Source organism: Podarcis raffonei, chromosome 3 (assembly GCF_027172205.1).
Source record: "Podarcis raffonei isolate rPodRaf1 chromosome 3, rPodRaf1.pri, whole genome shotgun sequence".
Lineage (NCBI taxonomy): Eukaryota > Metazoa > Chordata > Lepidosauria > Squamata > Lacertidae > Podarcis > Podarcis raffonei.
Window position 1 is genome coordinate 113,352,697 of NC_070604.1, and position 23,623 is coordinate 113,376,319.

Below are 23,623 nucleotides of genomic sequence, written 5' to 3' on the forward strand. Positions count from 1 at the left end.
GATCCCTGCGAGTGGCAAAAAAGCTATGCGGACAAACATTAAAACTGCACCAAACTCAAGGTTGCTCCTTCTCTGGAAAAGAAATGGAAAAGTATAGTGGTGCAGCAGTAACAAAACCACAAGAACATTTGCAAAGCTAAGCGGTGTCCAGTATGGTTTCAAATATTGGATTTTGGGGGACAGACTGCACGTTGAGATTCGTTTGGACTAGGTCACCCTCTTGCCAATAAAGGTTCGTATAGTTAAAGCTATGGTTTTCCCAGTAGTGATGTATGGAAGTGAGAGCTGGACCATAAAGAAGGCTGATCTTTGAAGAATTGATGCTTTTGAATTATGGGGCTGGAGGAGACTCTTGAGAGTCCCATGGACTGCAAGAAGATCAAACCTCTCCATTCTGAAGGAAATCAGCCCTGAGTGCTCACTGGAAGGACAGATCCTGAAGCTGAGGCTCCAATACTTTGGCCACCTTGTAAGAAAAGAAGACTCCCTGGAAAAGCCCCTGATGCTGGGAAAGACTGAGGGCACAAGAAGGGGACGACAGAGGATGTGATGGTTGGACAGTGTTCTCGAAGCTACCAGCATGAGTTTGACCAAACTGCGGGAGGCAGTGGAGGACAGGAGTGCCTGGCATGCTCTGGTCCATGGGGTCACCACAACTAAACAACAACATCAGATCAAATGTTAAAAACAAATGGAATGAAGATATGCAGGAAATAATACTATGTTAAAATAAACCAGAGAAGGAGGTTGAGGGAAGTTCGAGGGGGGAGGGAAAACTCTTGAAGTAGTGAATTATTTGTTATGATACAATATTGGAAAAATGGAAAATTAATAAAAATGATTACAAAAATAAATAAATTCTCAACTGCAGGCAGACTGTTACAACCCATCATATCTTCAAAGGAGGCCTCTTTCCAACCCTGTCATTCTGTAATTCTTCACTATGCAAGGCGGTGAGGGCAAAGACACTCTGCACGTGGGCAGAGGCAACATCAAACACCCCCAGGAGTCAGGCGCGGCTTTGGGAACGGATTCCAAGGCTGAACCCTGTTAGGTTTTAAGCCCTGGAGGAAATGAAGAGGATCACACACCGCTTTTTATGCGCAGGGGAACCAGTCACCGTTGCCTCCCTACTCCTTACCTGCCCCCCACGTCCACAGACACCGCTTTGGGGCCTCCAGCAGAGCTCCAGAGGCCTCGAGCCCGAGCCAGCCGCGCCAGGCGGAGGCAGCCCGGACCCCTCAGCCAGGGCCCCATGGCGCCGCTACCCCGGCAAGCGCTCGCCCTCCGCCTCAGCCACGAAAGGCAGACTGCGCTGGCGGCCGCCATGACACCACAGTCGCCCGGCAAAGCGCGACCTCCGACCCCGCATTCACTTCGCACTAAGGCGCAAGCCGATTGGCTCCCCGAGATAAAACCGCCGGGCAAAGGGGCGGAGCAAAGGGGCGGACCAATGACAACGGAGCGGTGCCGAGGTTCGATTTCGATTCCCCGAAAGCGAGGGAGCAGCCGGCGGCAGTGCGCACGCGCCGGAGCTCGCCCCTCAGTGGCCGGCCAGATGCCGCGGCTGGGCCAATAAGAGGAGACTTAGAACGCCGGCGGCGTTTTCTTGCTCTCCCCTGTTCTGGCAAGGGGCGCGGCGGAGCAGAGGTTCTATGCGCGTTCTTTCCCGCAAAGAATTGTGGGTGCTGTAGTTCTTTTTTGGTTTTGAATTACAAACTTTATTGAAACTTATTTTTTTGTGTAAATCAGTTGGGTTTCTGGCTGCTTTTTGGACTATAATTCCCATCACCCCGATCACTGGTCCTGCTAGTTGTAGTTCAGAAACAGCTGGGCACCCCAGTTTGGGAATCGCTGGAATTATCTAGTTCTGCATCTGTTCTGGCATCCATCTGTGTTGGGAGACAATGGAGGCTTGTGCCTTTGGGGGTGAGGACACTTGCAGCGCCTGCTGTGGCTGTAGAGACCAATGTGGGAGAGACACGTTTTAATACTAAGAATAGTAATTATTATTTATACCCTGCCCATCTGGCTAGGTTTCCCCAGCTACTCTGGGTGGCTTCCAGCAGAATATTAACAAAAAATATTCTTTTGCAGCTGGGGCATATGAAGGTGCCCAGTTGTGCTGTTGTAGATGCACCATGGCGCTTCTTCAGTATACCTGAAGGAGCGTCTCCACCCCCATCATTCTGCCCAGACACTGAGGTCTAGTGCCGAGGGCCTTCTGGCGGTTCCCTCATTGCGAGAAGTGAGGTTACAGGGAACCAGGCAGAGGGCCTTCTCGGTAGTGGCACCCACCCTGTGGAACGCCCTCCCATCAGATGTCAAAGAGATAAACAACTACCTGACATTCAGAAGACATCAGAAGGCAGCCCTGTTCAGGGAAGTTTTTAATGCGTGACATTTTAGTGTATTTTTTGTCTTTTTTGGAAGCCGCCCAGAGTGGCTGGGGAAACCCAGCCAGATGGGCGGGGTACAAATAAATAATAATAATAATAATAATAATAATAATAATAATAATAATAATAATTCTCTCTGCAGTCCTCCTAGCGGTCATTTCTCCTATGGTCACTGCTATGGATACACAACTTCATATCTCTGGGCTCTGAGGACATCTTCATCAGCAATGAAGGATTTTCCTGGATTTAGACTGCTCCATATGGGAAGAAAGGCTTAAACAGCATTAGAGCTTTGGGGCTCCTGATAACTCCCTAGCCTGCTAAATATACAGTGGTACCTTGGGTTAAGTACTTAATTCGTTCCGGAGGTCCGTTCTTAACCTGAAACTGTTCTTAACCTGAAGCACCACTTTAGCTAATGGGGCCTCCTGCTGCTGCTGCTCAAATCCCTGAGACCGGCTCCTAATGAACAGTAAAATGGGAAACGTGCTGTTGCTGAAAGTGCTTTCTCTCTTGACAGTTAACTCTGCGTCGGAGGATACAATTAAGATACAATATTACTGACTGATTTCTCCTGATTTCAAAGTATCAGGAAATAAATGGAAATAGAAACTGTTGTCCTTTTGAGACTGGGGGATGAAAGGGAAAAGTAAGTTACTTTAAGATATTATTTGTTGCTGCTACTGTGTCCCCCTAGAGGAACTTTGAAATTGTTGCAGCTGCAGCTGGACTAAGGGGAATTTTCCATTTCAAAACAAACTCTGACTCTGAGTGTGTGACCGGCCTTGATAGACTCTGACTCTGACTTTGAGTGCGTGACTGACCTTGACTTTTATCTGGAGGGTTATGGCAGATGGGAAAGACAAGTTAGAGTCCCTGCAAAGGAGAGCTTCGACATCCGGCCCTGCTGGCTTGCCAATAACAACCCCATTGGTACAATCTAAACCGAAAGGTATGGCTGCTGACGATGCCCTGACCCAGGCACTTAGTAAAATAAATGAATCTTTGGATAAAATAAGCAAACAAGTAGCCGAGGCATCGAGTAAAATTGACCAAAACACCACAAGTATTAATCAAAACACTACAAGCATTAATAATTTGGGTCAGAAGGTAAACACTAATACTGAGACTATTCAGAAATTACTGCAGGAATCAACTTTGATATGAAAGACAGCTGATGAGGCAAAAGAAATTGCAACCACTACAGCCACCATTGTAGAAGAGAAGATACCACCGATACACAAACAACTACAAGACCACAGATCGATATTGTCTATGATCGAGTTGAGGGAGAAACAAGCAAATTTAAGGGTCAGGGCGGTTCCGGAATTGGAGAAAAATAATTTGATTGAATTTCTTACACAGGAATTTGCAGACTTCTGGAATCCAGATTTGGAGAAGGACAGCTTCAAGATAGTGAGTGCTTTTAGACTTGGACAAGGAGGGAGAAAGAACAGAGTGAGAGACTGTTTGATCACCCTCCGAACAAAAGAGGAGAGAGACAAAATCTTGAGTCTGCATTTCCAGAAGACTTTGGTGATACATCAGTCAAGAGTGGAAATATTTAAGGATATTCCGAAACATCTTTTGGACCTTAGGTCCAATTACAGAGATTTGACTGCATTGCTGAGAAGTAACGGAATCTTTTTCAGGTGGGAATTCCCCCAAGGTCTGTCTTTTAGTTACAAAGGCAAGAAGATAAAAATAAGATCAGAGGACGACAAACTTAAATTTTGGAGAGACCACGGAGAAGACCTGCAGAAGAAAGCTGAAGGAGAGTTAAGTGCACTTGTAAGTGAAACTTTGGATATACCAGATCTACCTCCTGAATTGAAAGACCGCTTGAAGAAGGTGATACCACCAACAGAACAGGAACAGGCACTGGGTGCTGTTGGAGGAGAAGCATAGTAACTACATCATGGCTCTGCAACTATTAAGTTGGAATTGTAACGGTTTGAATTCCCCTCAGCGAAGGAGATCTGTGTTTCATTTATTAAGAAAGGAACAATTGGATCTGAAGCACTATTTCTGGGTTAGCGGAGTCTGTAACCTGAAGCGTATGTAACCTGAAGCGTATGTAACCCGAGGTACCACTGTACACACAATTAGGGCCAGCCCAATATATTTTGGTGCCTGGGGGAAAACACAACATGGCCCCTCTCCCTCCTTCCCTGCCAGGGAAGAAGGGGTGAGTAAAGATCTACACCAGGAACAAAGAGGGGATAAAGATCCACATTGGGATCTGCTGCCCCTGCGGATCTTGCCTCCGAAGGCTGGGCACAGATACAGGCACAAAGGCTTGTGGAGCAGAGAAAGGATGTAGTGACATCCAGGCAGCACAGATATCTCAATGGAGTTTGTGCCACTAAGTGGTGTCCAAAGGGTAATTAGTACAAAACTGAGCTTATTTATTCTCATAAGATCATGTTAAGCTGTTGAAAGTTATCAAGCTCCTTTATATGATGTAAACTCTGGAAATTTAAAATATAATATTTTATTTGTTTATAACAATAATTATAGACAGCCGCCTCATATACGAAATTTGCCTCTACAGTCATACCTTGGGAGTCGAATGGAATCTGTTCTGGAAGTCCATTCAACTTCCAAAACGTTCAGAAACCAAAGCGTGGCTTCTGATTGGCTGCAGGACATTCAGCTCCCGAAAATCTTTCGAAAACCAGAACGCTCACTTCTGGGTTTCAATCGTTTAGGAGCCGATTTGTTTGGGAGCCAAGGCGTTCAAGATCCAAGGTATGACTGTACAACAAAATATCATATACCTTAAAAACAACAAAAATAATAATGACTTGGCGCATCTTGGGGGGAAAAAAACAGAAACAACTGAAGAGACCTATCAACATGAAAGGGGCACATGAAACTTAAAATCAAGGATGCCTGTTGAACCTTTGTTAGAAGCGTATTCCTCAGCATGGGATTGGGGATACTAAATATCCAACTTCAATCGAAGTCAGTAGTCAGCTGAAAAACTGGCAACCCGAAAAAAAGAGACAGACTTAATAGCTTTGAGTATTATATACCAACTTTATGGAAAGCAAAAATGTTTTTAATGTTTTTAATTATGCTTGTTTGTGCTTAAGGTATGATACATTACGGGCAAGTCTTATTATTATTTTTAAAAAGGATATTAATTATTCCATGAAGTGTAAAGTTATATAGCTCTCTTGCTGGAGACCAGAGATGATTGTTCATTCATGCTCAGACAGCAGAATAATGTGAGCTCAAAGCAACAATTGTGCCAGTATCGGACTTCACACATGATTAAATTAGTACTAGCTGATGTGCATTATACAGTTGCACGCAACTTCCGTCTCGAAACAGACTCTATGGGTGTCTGGCTTACTGAGGTGTGGTTACTTTAGAATGAAGGTCAGTGGCTGTGGTATCTTTGAGGATATGTGGCTTTATTTACACATATATGCAGCCTGAGTATAGGATGGAGGGCTCACAGCATTAACACTCCCAACTGACCTCACTTCCTGTCAGGGAACTGCCATTGGAGCCTAGGGTGGAGGTAAGGCTCCCTGACGATGCAGGAGAAGGAACCAGCAGGGAGAGAGAGAGAGCTTCCTTGGAGGAAGGAAATAGGAGGGACACCAGGAAGAAAGAGGAGGCTGCGGAGGGAGGGCTCCGAGACTCTTCCACAGAGAGCAGCAGGGAGAGCCCAGGACCTCCGTTGGGCACGCCCACTCTGCGCAGGAGACTTCCGCGCAGAGAGGCTAGGCGGAGACTTGGAGTGAAGGAATTTTTATGTTGGAAGAAGTTCAGAAAACGCCCACTAACGGATTCTGCCAGTGACTGAGACAGTCATGGAGAAAGGGCTGTCCAGCCAGGGAAAGGTTTAGCCAGGCAACGCTGTCTAGAGCTGCAGCACCCTTTACGCACAAGCAACCCCAATTCCCTTTACACTTCCCCATTAGGTTTTCCAGGGAATCCCAGCACAGAGCAATGCAAGCCTCTGTGTACCCAGCTTCCAACATAATCCAAAACTCCCTCTCTCTCCCCCCCCTCTCTCACACACACAAAAGCCCCCTTGGCCTATTGTTCTCCAGCCTAGGATGATGTGGCATCCTACCAGGCAAAGCCCCTTCCCCATTTGTATTTATGGCAACAGAGATTACTCTTTTAAAATGCAAATGGCGGGAACTTAGCTGAGCAGCTAAGGCCATTCCACAAGCTTCCTCCTATAGATTCTAGCCTCCCATAAACAACAACAACAACAACAACAACAACAACAACAACAACAACAATTTATTTATACCCCACTCTGGGTGGCTTCCAACAGAATATTAAAATACAGTAATCCATCAAACATTAAAAGCTTCCCTAAACAGAGCTGCCTTCAGATGTCTTCTAAGAGTTTGGTTGTTGTTGTTCTTTTTGACATCTGGTGGGAGGGCGTTCCACAGGGCAGGTGCCACTACCGAGAAGGCCCTCTGCCTGTTTCCCTGTAACTTGGCTTCTCGCAGCAAGGGAACTACCAGAAAGCCCTCGGCACTGGACCTCAGTGTCTGGGCAGAACGATGGGGGTGGAAGGAATAGGTTTTGAAGGAATCTGCAGTGTCTTTCAGACTGACCTCCCACCTCCAACTTACAAAACTAACTTCACTTCCTATCTGGAGCTAGTCTGAAATAACTATATCTATAACAATGCAGAAATAGCTGGAAGCTATTTCATTTTCATTTTATTTATTGCTTGCGGCTTACGTATATTTCGCAAGCAATTGACAGAGCAGTGGTGTCATTTTTGGAGCATCACTTACAAAAGTCAGATTCGGTATGTATGTGTGTATATATGTATAAGGTAAAGGTACCCCTGCCCATACGGGCCAGTCTTGACAGACTCTAGGGTTGTGCGCCCATCTCACTCTATAGGCCGGGGGCCAGCGCTGTCCGCAGACACTTCCGGGTCACGTGGCCAGCGTGACAAGCTGCATCTGGCGAGCCAGCGCAGCACACGGAAAGCCGTTTACCTTCCCGCTGGTAAGCGGTTCCTATTTATCTACTTGCACCCAGGGGTGCTTTCGAACTGCTAGGTTGGCAGGCGCTGGGACCGAGCGACAGGAGCGCACCCCGCCACGGGGATTCGAACCGTGACCTTTCGATCGGCAAGTCCTAGGCGCTGAGGCTTTAAGGTGTATATATATGTATATATGTGTGTAAATATGAAATATGAAAATATGAAAAAGTGTGCTGTGCTCCCCACCGAATATTAACCGATCTATTGCAGCACAAGGTTTTGTGAACTAGTGTGCATTTGATAAGATGGGTGAAGTGCCATCATCAGTTGGTTCATACACAAACATAGAGAACAGAGAAGAGAGGGAATAAATGCAAAGCTGACGTATTGAACAGTAACGGAGAACCTGTAGTCTTCCACAAGTTGCTGGACTACATTTCGCACCATCCTTGACCTCTTTGCATGGTGGCTGGGCTTGATGGGAGTTGGAGTCTAACAGCACCTGTAGGGCCACGGGTCCCTCATCCCTGGAAGAAGAGTTTGGATTTGGATTTGATATCCCGCTTTATCACTACCCGAAGGAGTCTCAAAGCGGCTAACATTCTCCTTCCCCTTCCTCCCCCACAACAAACACTCTGTGAGGTGAGTGGGGCTGAGAGACTTCAGAGAAGTGTGACTAGCCCAAGGTCACCCAGCAGCTGCATGTGGAGGAGCAGGGAAGCGAACCTGGTTCACCAGATTACGAGTCTATTGCTCTCAACCACTACACCACACTGGAAGAGAGCGTAAGTGGAGTGACCTTCCATAGCAGTGAAAATGGGCAAACGCCGACTATTAAACTGACTGATGCATTCTGAAATAAAGGACCGTTCCAAGTCTGCACTGCATCAGGGCAACAGAATGAAGGCACCACATTCTGAGATCATATTGTGGAAGATAATTTTGAGTCCAAGCTGGTGAGCATCTACCATGGGTGAGTGACATTTGATGATCAATAATTCACTTTCTATTGATAGGGAAGCTGCTTTAATTGCTCTCTGGTTTATGGAAGATCGAAGAGGTCGTGTCAGTCTCATCTGCTGTGTTTTTTGGTTTAATTAGATCTAGCCTGGGGAGGGAAAAAATTATCTCAGCACATAGGTGGCCTCTTTGTTTATTAACTTCATTCAGCCGTCTTGTGCACTAATTGAGATCTCAAAAACACTACAAAAACAATGGCTGCTCCCAGACAATCTGTTTCTTGGGCATTCATTCTGATTTGCCCGCACAAAGTTTATGGGGAGGTTAGACAATGTTTGCTATTTACTGAGCATCCATTCTGATTTTTTTCTGGGAGAAATTTTGTGACAGTGTATTAAGCAACCATTATCCCACACTTTCCAATGCGCTTCCTAGTCACTTTCCTTAGTGCAAAAAGCCCTATTTTGTTTTGGTGTGTGTAGGGAAAGCGAGTTTGTTGTGCAAGAGCTTTAATAGCACAACCTGAATTTACTGTTATGTCCTTGTTCCTATTATTTGGGTGGGATTTAGTCTGGGAGGACCAAGTGTCTGAGTACAAGGACTCAATGCAGAAGGGCTGGATGAACGGAAGCCAGAAAACAAAGAGTTAATGATGGCAGTAAGGATGTAAGAAGGCCTGGTCTCCTGATTCGCCCTGTATTTGTCACATGCAGCCCTGTTTCCGTTCCACTGCAGGTTGTATTCTGCAAAAAACTATGTTATTCGTCTCACCACCTACTGTTGTGAAAATTCCTTAATTTATTAATTTACTTAATTACTTAAATAAACTACTTAATTTATTACTTAATTATGTAATTTACATAAGTGATTACGTAAATTATGTAGTCATTATGTTATCCCACTTTCTTCATTTGCCATAGTGGCTAGCAGCCATTGACAGCTTTGTCCCTCATGAATTTGTCTAATCTTTTAAAGTCATTTAAGTTGGTGACTGCCTCCTGGGGATGCCTGAAGGAGCCCTGATCATCTCTGACTTCAAAAGCAAGAAGTTGTTGTTGTTGTTTAGTCATTTAGTTGTGTCCGACTCTTCGTGACCCCATGGACCAGAGCACACCAGGCACTCCTGTCTTCCACTGCCTCCCGCAGTTTGGTCAAACTCATGCTTGTAGCTTTGAGAACACTGTCCAACCATCTCGTCCTCTGCCGTCCCCTTCTCCTTGTGCCCTCAATCTTTCCCAGCATCTGGGTCTTTTCCAGGGAGTCTTCTCTTCTCATGAGGTGGCCAAAGTATTGGAGCCTCAGCTTCAGGACCTGTCCTTCCAGTGAGCTGATTTCCTTCAGAATGGAGAGGTTTGATCTTCTTGCAGTCCATGGGACTCTCAAGAGTCTCCTCCAGCACCATAATTCAAAAGCATCAATTCTTTGGCGATCAGCCTCCTTGATGGTCCAGCTCTCACTTCCATACATCACTACTGGGAAAACCATTGCTTTAACTATACGGACCTTTGTTGGCAAGGTGATGTCTCTGCTTTTTAAGATGCTCTCTAGGTTTGTCAAAAGCAAGAAGTACTGAAAACAAAAGGCTTTTAAATTGCGCAAACTTTCTCTCTTTCTCAACAGATTCCCTTTCTCTACCATTAGGTGGCACCAATTAGCTGGTTAACCGCATGCCCAACTGTATTAAACTTTTTTTGTCCCCTACGTTCTTTTATGGAGGTGCAGTGACAATGGGCAAAACCTTGTTATATCGTTACATCAAAAGTTGTTACAGCATATATACAGTCATACCTCATGTTGCATCCACTTCCGGTTACGTCTTTTCAAGTTGTGTCCCACGGCAACCTGGACTTACCGGAATGGTTACTTCCAGGTTTCACCAGTCACGCATGCGCAGAAGCGCTAAATCGCACCGTGCACTTACGCAGACACAGCGCTTCTGGATGCGAACGCTTCGAGTTGCAGACATGCCCCCGGGATACCAGTTAGTCCTGGTATGCCCTGCAGAGGACCTTAAGGTCCACAAATGACAACATTTTGGAGGTCCCAGGTCGCAAGGTGGTTAGATTGGTCTCAACTAGGGCCAGGGCCTTTTCAGTACTGGCCCCGACTTGGTGGAACGCTCTGTCACAAGAGACTAGGGCCCTGCGGGACTTGACATCTTTCCATAGGGCCTGCAAGACAGAGTTGTTCTGCCTGGCCTTTGGTTTGGACTCAGTCTGACCCTTATGTTTCCCTCCCCTTATGGTCTTGATTTATCGGCTACTTTTAAAATGAGGCTTCATTTTAAATTGCATTTTAACCTGTACAGTGGTACCTCGGATTAACAACTTAATTTGTTCCGGAGGTCCGTTCTTAATCTGAAACAGTTCTTAACCTGAAGCACCACTTTAGCTAATGGGGCCTCCCGCTGCCGCCACACCACCACCACGCGATTTCTGTTCTCATCCTGAAGCAAAGTTCTTAACCTGAGGTACTATTTCTGGGTTAGTGGAGTCTGTAACCTGAAGCGTATGTAACCCGAGGTACCACTGTATTTTAAATTGGTTTTGTTTTGTTTGTTTTGTTTGTTTCCTCCCCCCCCCCCATTATGTTTTTACTGTGATTTGATTGGTGTTAGCCAGCCCGGCTATTGGTGTTAGCCGCCATGGCTGGGGAGGGCGGGGTATAAATAAAATTTATTTTATTTATACAATAAAATATATGTTTTATTTATAATAAAATTTTATTATTTATTAAATTTATTACTTCTGCAACTCAAGGTTCCACTGTATATTTATTTTAAAAAGCCTGCCCCCCACCCCGAACAAATTTAGCTGCAAATGCACTTCTGGAACAAGGAGATCCACATTCACGTTAGAAGAGATTCCTGGATCAGACCAATGGCCCATCTAGTCCATCCTGTTCTTGCAGCGGCCACTCAGATACCTTTGGGAAGCCCAAACGCAGGATTTGAGCACAAGAGCAACACTGTCCCCTCCTGTGGTTTCCAGCAACTGGTATTCAGAAGCATGGATACCTATAACAGCAGAGGCAGCGCATAGCCGTCGTGGCCAGAAGCCATGAATAGTCCTCTCCTCCGTGAATTAATCTAACTCTCTAAATCTAAAGCCAACTATCTCATTGTGTCAGCACATTGATTTCTACTTGTGCAATGGGACTTTCCCTCCTCTCCTCTTCTCCGTTCCCCCTAAAGTCATTCTGGGGGCTCCCGCATCCCTCTGGGGCAGGTTTGGCAAAGGTGTGGGGTGCACACAGGGGGAGAAAGCGTTGAGTCCTGTTGTGCTTGTTATGTACTGAGGTTCTCACCCTGGGCCAGCAGGGGGATACTGTAGAAAGTTTTCACTCAGATCCACATATGCAAATAAGGAATGGAAAGTGACGTTCAGTGATTGGATAGTTACAGAAAGTTGTTACTGTTGCGTTGTAGTGGAGCTCTATATAAGCAGGCTGGCTGAACCCTTCAGTTCAGTTCTGTTCTGGCCTGTGAATAAACAAGAGCTGTTTGAAGAATTGCTGTGTTGTCTGATATGTTCACCCACAACTTAACAGTGCAAGTGGTTTTTCTTGCGCAGACAGTATGAGTTAGTTTGATACCACCCTAGATGACTTAAGTTTTTGCCCTCCCTCTCTTGGGCAACAAGAGCCACCTTCCAGCCATCTGAGATTAGGGGGAGATCTGGACTGAGTAAATGATTTCCCGCTAAATTTTAGCCACAACACCTGACGCCTTTACGCAGGAGATACTGCTCACCTGAACTGTTTCCAACCTCAAATCAATTGGGTGGCCCATTTTCTTCCTGGAACTGTTCAGCCCCACCCACATTGCCAAGAATATTTCTTTTCATCCTGTGTAAACCAAACTTCCAAGGAAAGAGAATTAGGAAAGAGAGCTTAAGGGTTTCCCTTTTCTTTCTGATTTATATGTTGCCACAGATAGCAGCAGCTGGAAAATGCAAACCACCCAGAAGTTTTTAATTGGGGAGGGGTGGGAAGGTTAGTTTAGAAGGATTTTGAACCGAGGAAGAGTTTCAACAATCCAGAGATGTCATCTTGCATAAAGCTTTCAGATGCAGAAGGAGAATTCAAATTCTTTTGCCGCATAGCTGTTCTATGACTAGGCTTGGCAGGTCATGATTTTAACAGGGCTCAAAAAAGAAGATCACTTCCTTCTGAAGACAGCTTATATATTACTGTTTAATTTTTTTATTTTTCTTTACAAACAAAAACAGACAATACACAAGAAAACAAACAAACAAGCCAGACATCAACAACCAAATAAGGAATACAACACAAGGAGCTTTCAATGATAAAGTCAAAAGAAAGATGAAAAATCAGGAGTAAATGAACTGGGTTCAATTGTTGTTGTTGTTGTTTAGTCGTTTAATCGTGTCCGACTCTTCGTGACCCCATGGACCAGAGCACGCCAGGCACTCCTGTCTTCCACTGCCTCCTGCAGTTTGGTCAGACTCTTGTTGGTAGCTTCAAGAACACTATCCCACCATCTCGTCTTCTGTCGTCCCCTTCTCCTTGTGCCCTCAATCTTTCCCAACATCAGGGTCTTTTCCAGGGGGTCTTCTCTTCTCATGAGGTGGCCAAAGTATTGGAGCCTCAGCTTCATGATCTGTCCTTCCAGTGAGCACTCAGGGCTGATTTCCTTCAGAATGGATAGGTTTGATCTTCTTGCAGTCCATGGGACTCTCAAGAGTCTCCTCCAACACCAGAATTCCAAAGCGTCAATTCTTCGGCGGTCAGCCTTATTTATGGTCCAGCTTTCATTTCCATATATCACTACTGGGAAAACCATAGCTTTAACTATACGGACCTTTGTCGGCAAGGTGATGTCTCTGCTTTTTAAGAGGCTGTCTAGGTTTGTAATTGCTTTTCTCCCAAGAAGCAGGCATCTTTTAATTTTGTGACTGCTGTCACGTGACTGCTGGGTTCAATTACAAAATTATAAATGGGGTATAAAAAATAGGGACATTCCAGGATCTAATCAGAAGCAAGGATGACTTTTATAATTCTAGGACTGGGACACTTGGAGGGTCTTTAAAAAGCAAACCAAACGGAATTTCTTCCTCATTCCCAATGGCGCATAGGGTTGCACCTTTCCCCACCTGATGATCTTCTGCAGCAACACCTTCTCTGTGGGAATGTTGTGGATAGTAGGAGAGGATATATTGATTAAATAGTATCCTTCCTCACAGCACCAGTGAGCTGGTAGCATTCTCCTGTATATTGCAGGAAGTTGGTAGATTTGTTAGAATCTCTTGAGTTAAGCTATCCAGTCTGGCTTGTCCAGATTGGATTGAACCTGGTAAATTCCCTTTGTTCCCTCTTAAAAAAGATTAAAGACACCACAGTCTTTTCTTGAAAGCAATAAGAAGTTTACTTACATTCAGTTCACAGTAGGATCCTGAAGGCAGGCTTTAGCTTGTACAGTGGTACCTCGGGTTAAGTGTTTAATTCGTTCCAGAGGTCCGTTCTTAACCTGAAACTCTTCTTAACCTGAAGCACCACTTTAGCTAATGGGGCCTCCCGCTGCTGCCGCGCTGCCAGAGCACGATTTCTGTTCTCAACCTGAAGCAAAGTTCTTAACCCAAGGCAATATTTCTGGGTTAGCGGAGTCTGTAACCTGAAGCGTATGTAACCTGAAGCGTATGTAACTTGAAGCGTATGTAACCTGAAGTGTATGTAACCCGAGGTACCACTGTAGTTACAGAAGAGAGTGTGGGTTCGTCCTGTATGGGGATTGAGCCCATGTGCTGCTGGCTAAGAGCCAGCAGACAGCAAAAGCATCAAGATGGAATAAAGCGAAGGAGAAGGGAAGATGGCTGCGTGACCAGTCCTTTTATGGGGTCTCTCAGGGTCATGCCCATCTACCTGGTCTGATGCAGGGGGAGGATGCTCCAGGCCAGGTGTGACAGGAAGTCCTCCTGGCTGGAGCAACATTCCCCTGTGTGTCCACTCTAGGCAAACAGGAAATGTAGTTGTCAGGGAACTGCCATCGGGAAAACAGGAAGTGAAAGGGCTCACAGAGGCTGAGAGAGACTTATCAGCTGAGGAGGGAACCAGCAGGGGGAGAGGAGGAGCTCCAAGGGAAAGTGAGTCGGAGGGATGGCTCAGAGACACTTCTAGCGAAAACAGTGGGGAGGTTTCAGGACCTCCCATAGGGACACCCACTCCTCGCCGGAAACTGTCGCGCCGAGAGTCCAGAAGACGCGTTTCCGTTAAGGAACTTTTATGCTGGAAGAAGTTCCGTAAACGCCCACTGTCGGATTCTACAAGCGACTGACGGAGCCATGCTTAAGGCGCTCCGTCACAGACAGAGGTTTGTGGACTTAGCCAAACTCTGAGGGACTAGGAATTTCACGCACAAGCAGCTCATCATCCCATCACAGTAGTATTTGACTGCTTTTGTGATGTTACATCCCACATTCTCCACTTTTCTCATAGGCAGGGTTGCTAAGAACTGGGCAATACGATAAGCCAAGCAGAACAAGAATCAACACTTTGAGTAGGCCCATCTGTATCAGTGATCCATGCGACGGTCACCTCCAGGCTTGACTACTGTAATTCGCTCTACGCGGGGCTGCCCTTGAAGCTGTCCCAGAAACTCCAGCGGGTGCAGAATGCTGCAGCGAGGCTCCTCACGGGGTCTCTGCCATGGGAGCATATTCACCCAGTGCTTTTCCAGCTGCACTGGCTCCCGGTGGAGTACAGGGTCAGATTTAAGGTGCTGGTTTTGACCTTTAAAGCCCTTCACGGCCTAGGACCCTCGGACTTATGGGACCGCCTCTCCCAATATGCCCCATGGAAAGCCTCAAGGTCCATAAATAGCAACACCCTAGTGGTCCCGGGCCCTAAGGAAGTTAGATTGGCTTCAACCAGAGCCAGGGCCTTTTCAACTCTGCTCCGGCCTGGTGGAACGCTCTGCCTCATGAGACCAGGGCCCTGCAGGATCTGATTTCTTTCTGCAGGGCCTGTAAGACAGTTGTTCCGCCTGGCCTTTGGCTTGGAGCCAATTTGACCCCCCCCCGTCTTTCTTTTTTCTTTTCCTTTCTCCTCCTGTTTTAATATTTTAATGTTTCAATATTTTAATGTTGTATTTTAATTTTGTTTTTAAGTTGTATTCATTCAACTTGTTTTTATTATTGCTTGTTAGCCGCCCTGAGCCCGGCCTTGGCTGGGGAGGGCGGGGTATAAATAAATATTATTATTATTATTATTATTATTATTATTCCTGCTAAGTGCAGAACTTAAGGCTTTGGGGTAGCAGAACACTGAACTCTTCCGGTGGTAAGTCTAATCCTGTTAGTAAGTCCAACAGCGTCGGACGAAAAACCAAATGAAAACATCAGGATTGTTCCCATAACATTTTTTTTGTTTGTTTCATCAGACTTGGAATAGAGGCATGGGAAAGGGTTTTAGCTTTTCAGTTCCAGGATAAACCCACCCGGAGCCGACACTCAAGTAACTTGCCAAACGCAAATGCCATTCAGAAGACCTTCTCGAGAGTTCATAAATTCTACCTGCCATGCAAAAATGCATGTGACTTCACTCTGCTGGGTGGGATTGTTGAGCCAGGATAAGAAAATGTTTTCTTTTTTGATATTTAAGTATGAAGCATGGCAACAGCAACCACTGAAAATCAGCAAAATAAAGGAACAAAAAGAAAAAAACCCACACCTTTTAGGGCTGATTCCGCACTAATAATAATACAGTGGAACCTCTACTCATCACCACAATCTGTTCCAGAGGCCCATCCGGAAGTCAAAGTGGGTTGCTGGGAGAGGCACCATTGTGCGCAGGCGCGGGCGGCGATTGCCCACCTCTGCGCATGTGTGAACGGTGCTTGCCACTCCTGCGCATGCGCGAACGGCGGCAAGCCCGCCGGTTACTTCCGGGTTTGCTGCGGAAGTTGAGCAAAATGGACGCGAGCAGAGGTGGGACATAAGAAGAGGTCTGACTGTAATAATAATTGTTGTTTAGTGATTTAGTCGTGTCCGACTCTTCGTGACCCCACGGACCAGAGCACGCCAGGCACTCCTGTCTTCCACTGCCTCCCGCAGTTTAGTCAAACTCATGCTGGTAGCTTCGAGAACACTGTCCAACCATCTCGTCCTCTGTCGTCCCCTTCTCCTTGTGCCCTCCATCTTTCCCAACATCAGGGTCTTTTCCAGGGAGTCTTCTCTTCTCATGAGGTGGCCAAAGTATTGGAGCCTCAGCTTCATGATCTGTCCTTCCAGTGAGCACTCAGGGCTGATTTCCTTCAGAATGGAGTGGTTTGATCTTCTTGCAGTCCATGGGACTCTCAAGAGTTTCCTCCAGCACCATAATTCAAAAGCATCAATTCTTCAGCGATCAGCCTTCTTTATGGTCCAGCTCTCACTTACATACATCACTAAATAATAATAATAATAGTCTTTTAAAAGTCAAGTAGTTGTTTATCTGTTTGACATCTGATGGGAGGGTGTTCCACAGGGCGATCGCCCTGGATGAAGGTCTGACGATCTGTTTGAAAGTAGATGGGAGATTATTGGATCAATAAACTGTCAGACAGAATGAGCTAATACGCTTCTCATGCTGCCTTATACTGAGGACTCAGCTACATTAGTCAAAAAACGTTTTGAATGTGTTAAAAACATGCAACACCAGATGGCGCCAAAGAGCAAAACAATTTCTATGTGAATTTTAGATAGCGGGTTTTATTTTTGTTATACTGATTTAATTTCTGACTTATATATAGCGTTACTTTTCCGGTGTGTAGATCCACCCTGAGTCAGATCATCTAGTCAGTATTTTCTACACTGACTGGTAGTAACTCTCCAGGATATCAGGCAGGGACATTCTCAGTCTTACCTGGAAATGTCAGCTCAGGATCTTCTGTATGCAAGGAAGATGCTCTTCCACTGAGCTATAGCGCGCGAGAGAGAAAGACCTAAACACTGATGGTATGGACACCAGAATAAGGTACAGGACTGTGGGGTTGGGGCAGGTTAGATATTTATCAAATACTGTATTTTTCGCTCTATAGGACGCACTTTTCCCCCTCCAAAAATGAAGGCGAAATGTGTGTGCGTCCTATGGGGCGAATGCAGGCTTTCACTGAAGCCTGGAGAGCGAGAGGGGTCGGTGCGCACTCCCCTCTCGCTCTCCAGGCTTCAGGAAGCTATCCGTAAGCCTTCGGAGCGCGGCGGGAGCGAATGCAGGCCAGGCTCCCAAGGCTTGCGGATAGCAGCCTGCAGCCCAAAGCTGTTCTAGCTTCGGGATGGCTGAGCAAAGCTTCCGCAGGGCAGCGGGGTGCCTTCACCCTGATGCCCTGCGGAGGCTTGAAAGGCTGTCCCCAAAGCCAAAACAGCGAGTTGGGGTGCTGCGCAGCCCTCCGTCTCACTGTTCTAGCTTGGGGATGGCTGCGCAAAGCCTCCGCAGGGCAGCGGGGTGCCTTCACGCCACTGCCCTGCGGAGGCTACAAAGGATGTCCCCGAAGCCTCAAGCCTTTGGAGTGCAGCTGCGCTCCAAAGGCTTCAGGGATCTTTGAGGCTAGCGGTGGGGGAAAGCAGCGCTTCCCCCCACCGCCAGCCCCACAAACTCGGGGGGCAGCGGCAAGGCTGCGCGCAGCCTTTGTGCTGTTCCCCGACCTGCTCTTGTACGCACCTTGAACACACCTGTTCTCCCCCTCCTATGGTCCGGTGCGTCCTATGATCCGGTGCGTCCTATAGAGCGAAAAATATGGTAATGCATGGTCCATAGAAAAATTGAGAGAGAAGTTTAGAAATACTAGAAATCAGGTTTCTCCCCCAGAAACCTATTCCCATGAACTTATTTGTTACAAGGGAGCTTTGTATGTTCCTGTTCATTTTATGGAGTCACTGTTTATTTTATATTTAGAAAAGCATTTGAACTGATATACTTGCAGGAGAACATCTGAGAAGCTCAGCCTAAAGGCGGTTGTGCAGCTTTTCGGATCTGCTTAATTTAGCAACCTTGAATAGCCCCCTTGTATTCCCACAACAGGAAAACACACACACTACTAAAGCATTTGTAGGGTAGCAGCTCAGATTTACAAACTGTAAAGCTCCCCACAAATACTTTTGATAGCGACAAATCCTCCGGCTTTGGAAGACCACCCAGCCTTTGGGTATTGTGTGATATAAAATGACCTCCTGATTTTTCCATCAGCTCAAACAGAGGAGCCTGTTGTACATTCACATGATGTAATATGTACATATGGTAAAAACACTCATATGGCAACCTAGGGTGTAATAGGAGATACGTTGGTTGTTCTTTGAATTGCCATCATTAAGCAACTCGAAGAGAGAGAGAGAAACTACTTACTGCTCAGCTTTCCATTTAAACCTTGCTGCCTTAAAAGTGGACATTCAGAAAGCCAGAAATTAAATGTTAAGAGCTGCTTCATGCTGAAATTCAATGCATATCAAATTCCAGAGGGGCAGCTACATTAGCCTGTGGTAGCAAACAACATTAATGAACCCTTGTGGCACTTTAAAAGCTAACAAGACCAGTAACAAAAGACTTAACCTAGCGCCCAGTTTCCTTGGCATGAAGGTCAACAGACACTGTGGAAAAACCAGAGCATCCCATTTTTTTCTTGTCAGAGAATGGTGGCCATTTTGGACGCAATGGTATCGTGTGATTTTGCGCTGTGATCCCCTCCCCCAAAAACACTTTTTGGGGGGCTGTGATATCACGCGGTGCCCCCAAACACGTGTTTCTGGGCACCGTGCCCCAAAAAGCACTTTTTTTGGGTGAGGGGAATCATGGCATGAAATCACGGTGCTGAAAACGGCTGCTGTTCTCATGTGAGAAAAAGTGGGAAGAAGGTGTCCCGGATTTTGCCGCAAAGGTGTTGGAGGCCTGGGAATCAGCGTGTTTTTACATGAGTAGAATGTGTCCTTTTATTTAAAATGCGTCTCTGGGTTATTTGTGGGGCATAGGAATTCGTTCACCCCCCCCAAATATAGTCTGGCCCCCCACATGGTCTGAGGAACAGTGGGTTGGCCCCCTGCTAAAAAAGTTTGCTGACCCCTGTACTAAATGATGCACAGTGTGGTTCAAATGAATAGAGAGAAGTTTTCATCCCTTCCTCACAACACTGCGGTCATCCACAATGAAGCTGGATGATGGAAGATTCAGGGCAGGCAAAAGGAAGGGCGTTTTTATCGCAGTGTTATGTACTGAGCTGAATCCTAGAACAATAGGATCCAGAATGCAGAAGTCTGATTGGTCCACAGGAGCCACCCAATCCAGCTCCAGGTGGAAGTGAATCAGCGACCTGATTGGTCTGCAGGAGCAGCCAATCAGGCTCCTGGACGAAGTGAATCAGCAACCTGATTGGCCTGCAGGAGCAGCTAATCCGGCTTCTGGAGGAGGTGAATCCGCAACCTGATTGGCCTACAGGTGCAGCCCGGAATTAGCCAATCACGCGGGGCACATTGTGTAAATAATGTATATATAGCGAGACGTTTTGGGGAAAGTTTCATTCATTGCTACTATGAGCTGAATAAAGAGCATGAAATTCACACTCGACTCCGAGTATACTTCATGCAGCGTGCTATTAAACGGTGGAATCTGCTCCCGCAAGATGTCATGATGCCACCAACATGGACGGCTTTAGAAGGGGTTCAGCAAATTCGGGAAGGGTAAAGCTATTAATGGCTGCTAGACCCAAACTACTTTACTTATGAGCCCACCTTACTTCACACGTGTCCAACTTGACGGCTTCGATCTGTGGAACAAAATGCTTTGCTGTACTTTTTTCCAGCACCTGCTTAAAACATTTTTGTTTAGGCAAGCCTGCCCAGATATGTAGAATATCGACATGTGTTTTTAATCTGTTTTTAACTTATCACTGATTTTAATTATTTTTTGAATGCTTTCAATAGCTGTTTTTAACTCTTCTGCTGCTAGCTTTATTGTCAATTGTTTTTGTAAACTGCTTGGAGGGTTGTTTTCTTCTTCTTACAATCAAGCAGTCTATAAATTGTTTATATACATATTTATATATTATATTTTATAATATAGTAGTGCGAGAGGAATGTTCCCCTGCAGATATTGCTGCAATACGACTCCCATCATCCTGTTAGAATTCCTGCTCTGTGATTGCAGTCCTGGGATTGTTGTCTATCACATGACGGCTTATGTTTTGACTCCACAAAGTGGGAAGTGAACGATCCCGAACGATCGACCAGGAACGGAGAGAACATGTCAGTCGGGCATGTGTCTCTGCCAGGGTCCTATTCGAGTGTAGGCTGAGCTCCTGACACATCCTATGCCCTTTTAAAATGTGTATAATTCAGAAGGCGATTGGGCCGGATCCGGCCCTAGGCCCTAAGTTTGCTTACCCATGATTTAGTACATTGCTATGCATCATTTTATACACCTCTGTCCTGTCCATCCCCCTTACTTGGCTTTTACCCCCTCAGGGACGTCTGCCCGTTCCCTTTCCTGGCCTTTCGTCCCAGGTGAGTTACCTGAGAGAAACTCCTATGAATTCCAGCTTCACACGCTACTGATGTTGGGGTGGGGGTGGCCTGCTCTCTTCACAGCTGACAGCCCTTTAAAAATGTTTCCTTGGCCTGAGGAGAACATACAGACTTGCTTCGGCGCCTCGAGGCACAATTTTTAGCCACATCCATGGAGACCAAGATCTATGACAACATCAAAACAAATCGGTCTATCAGTGGAATGTAACACTACATACTGAACCCATATATCATCGGAGCCACTTCCAAGAATTTCACCACACCTGCAAAGGAAAATTTCGCAAGACAATATAGACATCCAACTGCGGCTGTGAGCAGGAATATAAAATCCACCACAGGCTTTTATATTTTAAAGTACCTTCCTTTACTCACTGCCCCCCGTCTTTGACCATGCCCATTCCAATAAAGAAACATATTAGGATTATTTTAAATCATCATAATAATTTTCCAATTTTATTATCGAACATTCTGGCAGAGCTTTTGGAGAAAAGAAGATGCACCAGGGTTTTTTTTTTACTGTTGCACAGGAAATCCCAAGGTAAATTGTTTGTCGCTTGCATTATGGAGGGCAAACTGGGTAAACCACTTTGAAATCTTTGCATTAGGTTAATTTGCAGCACAACTGCATAACACACATGCTCGGTTTACAAGCCACTCAATCGCCCCCAAGCATCACACATTCAGCGTATTTTTCAAGCCCTTAACATGGGAGCAACAGGGCCAGGCCAATACATTTGGGCACCTGAGGTGAACCACAAAATGGCAGCTCCTCACCAGGGAAGAAAGAGTTGAGTGAAGATCTACGTTGGGAACAAGAAGCGGGGAATCAAATCAACCTAACATGTCAGTTGAAGTGGAAATCAAAGGCCGCCGCAGCGGGAAAGGGGACCACTCTGAATTATACTGGGTGGGTGCAGAGCCCAAGAGATGCCAGAGGGCATAGGAGCGAGCCGAGGTCCCTTCAGCCCCCCAATAAAATATTTGAGGGGGCACCCCCAAGTTGATGGGCACTGCTATTCGAATGGCGTGTGAGTGCCATGTCTTGTGATTGATTAGGCGGGACAGGGCTTACCTGCCCCCCTATATTTTATTCAAGTTGGCACCCCTGCCAGAGGGCAGTCCCTGCCATTTCCTCCTTAGGGGTAACAGGAGACCAGCAGCACCTCCTATCTGCCAAGAGCCCGCTGTAGAGGGGCCATGGCAGGGCAACTGAGGAGGCTGTGGGCAATGCATTCCTTGGAGGCTGGAAGTGTTGCCCCTGTGGATTCTGCCGCCTGAGGCGGTTGCCTCACTTTGCCTCATGGGTGAGCCAGCCCTGATGAGCAAAGTACTGATCTTCTCCTTCTCCTTCATCTCCTCCTCCTCCGTAGGGCCTTCTCAGTAGTGGTACCTGCCCTGTGGAACGCCCTCCCAGCAGATGTCAAGGCAATAAACAACTATTTTACTTTTAAAAGACAACTGAAGGCAGCCCTGTCTAGGGAAGTTTTTAATGTCTGATGCTGTATTGTTTTTAATATTCGGTGGAAGCCACCCAGAGTGGCTGGGGAAACCCAGCCAGATGGGTGGGGTATAAATAATAAATTCTTCTTCTTCTTCTTCTTCTTCTTCTTCTTCTTCTTCTTCTTCTTCTTCTTCTTCTTCTTCTTCTTCTTCTTCACCACCTCCTCCTCCTTCCTCTTCTTCATTAAGAAAAGCACCATTGAGCTAATCAAGTTTTATCAATTTTGTGCACTGAGATTATGGTCTTCCAGATTACTTATTTGAATCACCAATTAATGTGTGGAGGAATCTATTTACAGCTTTGCAATTTCACCCTATGCTCACAGCCTGTTTCATAGGGATGGAAGGGTGTGACAGTTTACTTTCCCTCGATTTCTCATTTTTCCAATCTTAAATTCAGTTCTTCACATTTCTGCAGGGAATGCAAATCTGACAGATTCATCTTTAAATGTGAACTGAATTGAAATTCTGCTACACCCACACCTGTACACAATCGTTTGTGTACCTGGGGCCAGGAAGGAGTGAAAAATATTGTTCATTATGTGCAGGGTTTTGAAAAAATCTCTACAAATTTGATGTTTTGGAGCTATTTTTAAGGAAATTCACCAAAAAATCAACATTTCCAACATTCCGTATGGGTTGTCATGTGTCCAGGTATTCCTGGACATTTTCATGATTTCCGGAAATTCCACCCAGACACTATTTCCGACAGATGTATCCTGGATATGTCTGGAAAACCTGAACGTAGAAGTCATATTGCTCCCTATAGAATTCTCCTAGGGATAAATTTCTTAAAGAAATTCCCCAGAGGGAGAAAAACATGTTGATGGATAGAGATAAATACACTGCATAAAAGTTTTCTATGGACTCTGCTGCAAATAAAACGTTTTAAATGTGTTGTAAAGTGCAATATACAAATGTGACACTAGATGGCGACAGCGAGCTATGCCAAATTCAATGTATTTTTCAAAACTTTTAAGTATGTGTATAGATTCCACCTATGTTTTCCTTAGATCAGACATGTATAGCATGGGGTCCTATGTGCTGGGGACCATCAATGTTGAAATGTACAGTGGTTACAAACACCTCGGGTTACAAACACTTCAGGTTACAGACTCCACTAACCTGGAAGTAGTACCTCGGGTTAAGAACTTTACCTCAGGATGAGAACAGAAATCGTGCTCCGGCGGCAGCGGAAGGCCCCATTAGCTAAAGTGGTACCTCAGGTTAAGAACGGTTTCAGGTTAAGAACGGACCTCCGGAATGAATTAAGTTCGTAACCA

The 23,623-nt window shown here is 45.8% G+C and overlaps 1 protein-coding gene across 2 annotated transcripts in view; it reads right to left on the minus strand.

Moving 5' to 3' along the window:
• The window catches only part of PNPT1 (polyribonucleotide nucleotidyltransferase 1), a 40,525-nt gene extending 39,161 nt beyond the window's left edge, over positions 1 to 1,364 (minus strand). The window contains exon 1 of one of the 2 annotated variants that reach the window (XM_053383663.1): positions 1,142 to 1,364. In XM_053383663.1, coding sequence (XP_053239638.1) covers positions 1,142 to 1,329 — 188 coding nt within the window. In that variant the 5' untranslated portion in view covers positions 1,330 to 1,364. The remainder of the gene's footprint in view (positions 1 to 1,141) is intronic. The other variant, XM_053383664.1, reaches the window with a different exon arrangement.
• Positions 1,365 to 23,623: the final 22,259 nt, after the last annotated feature.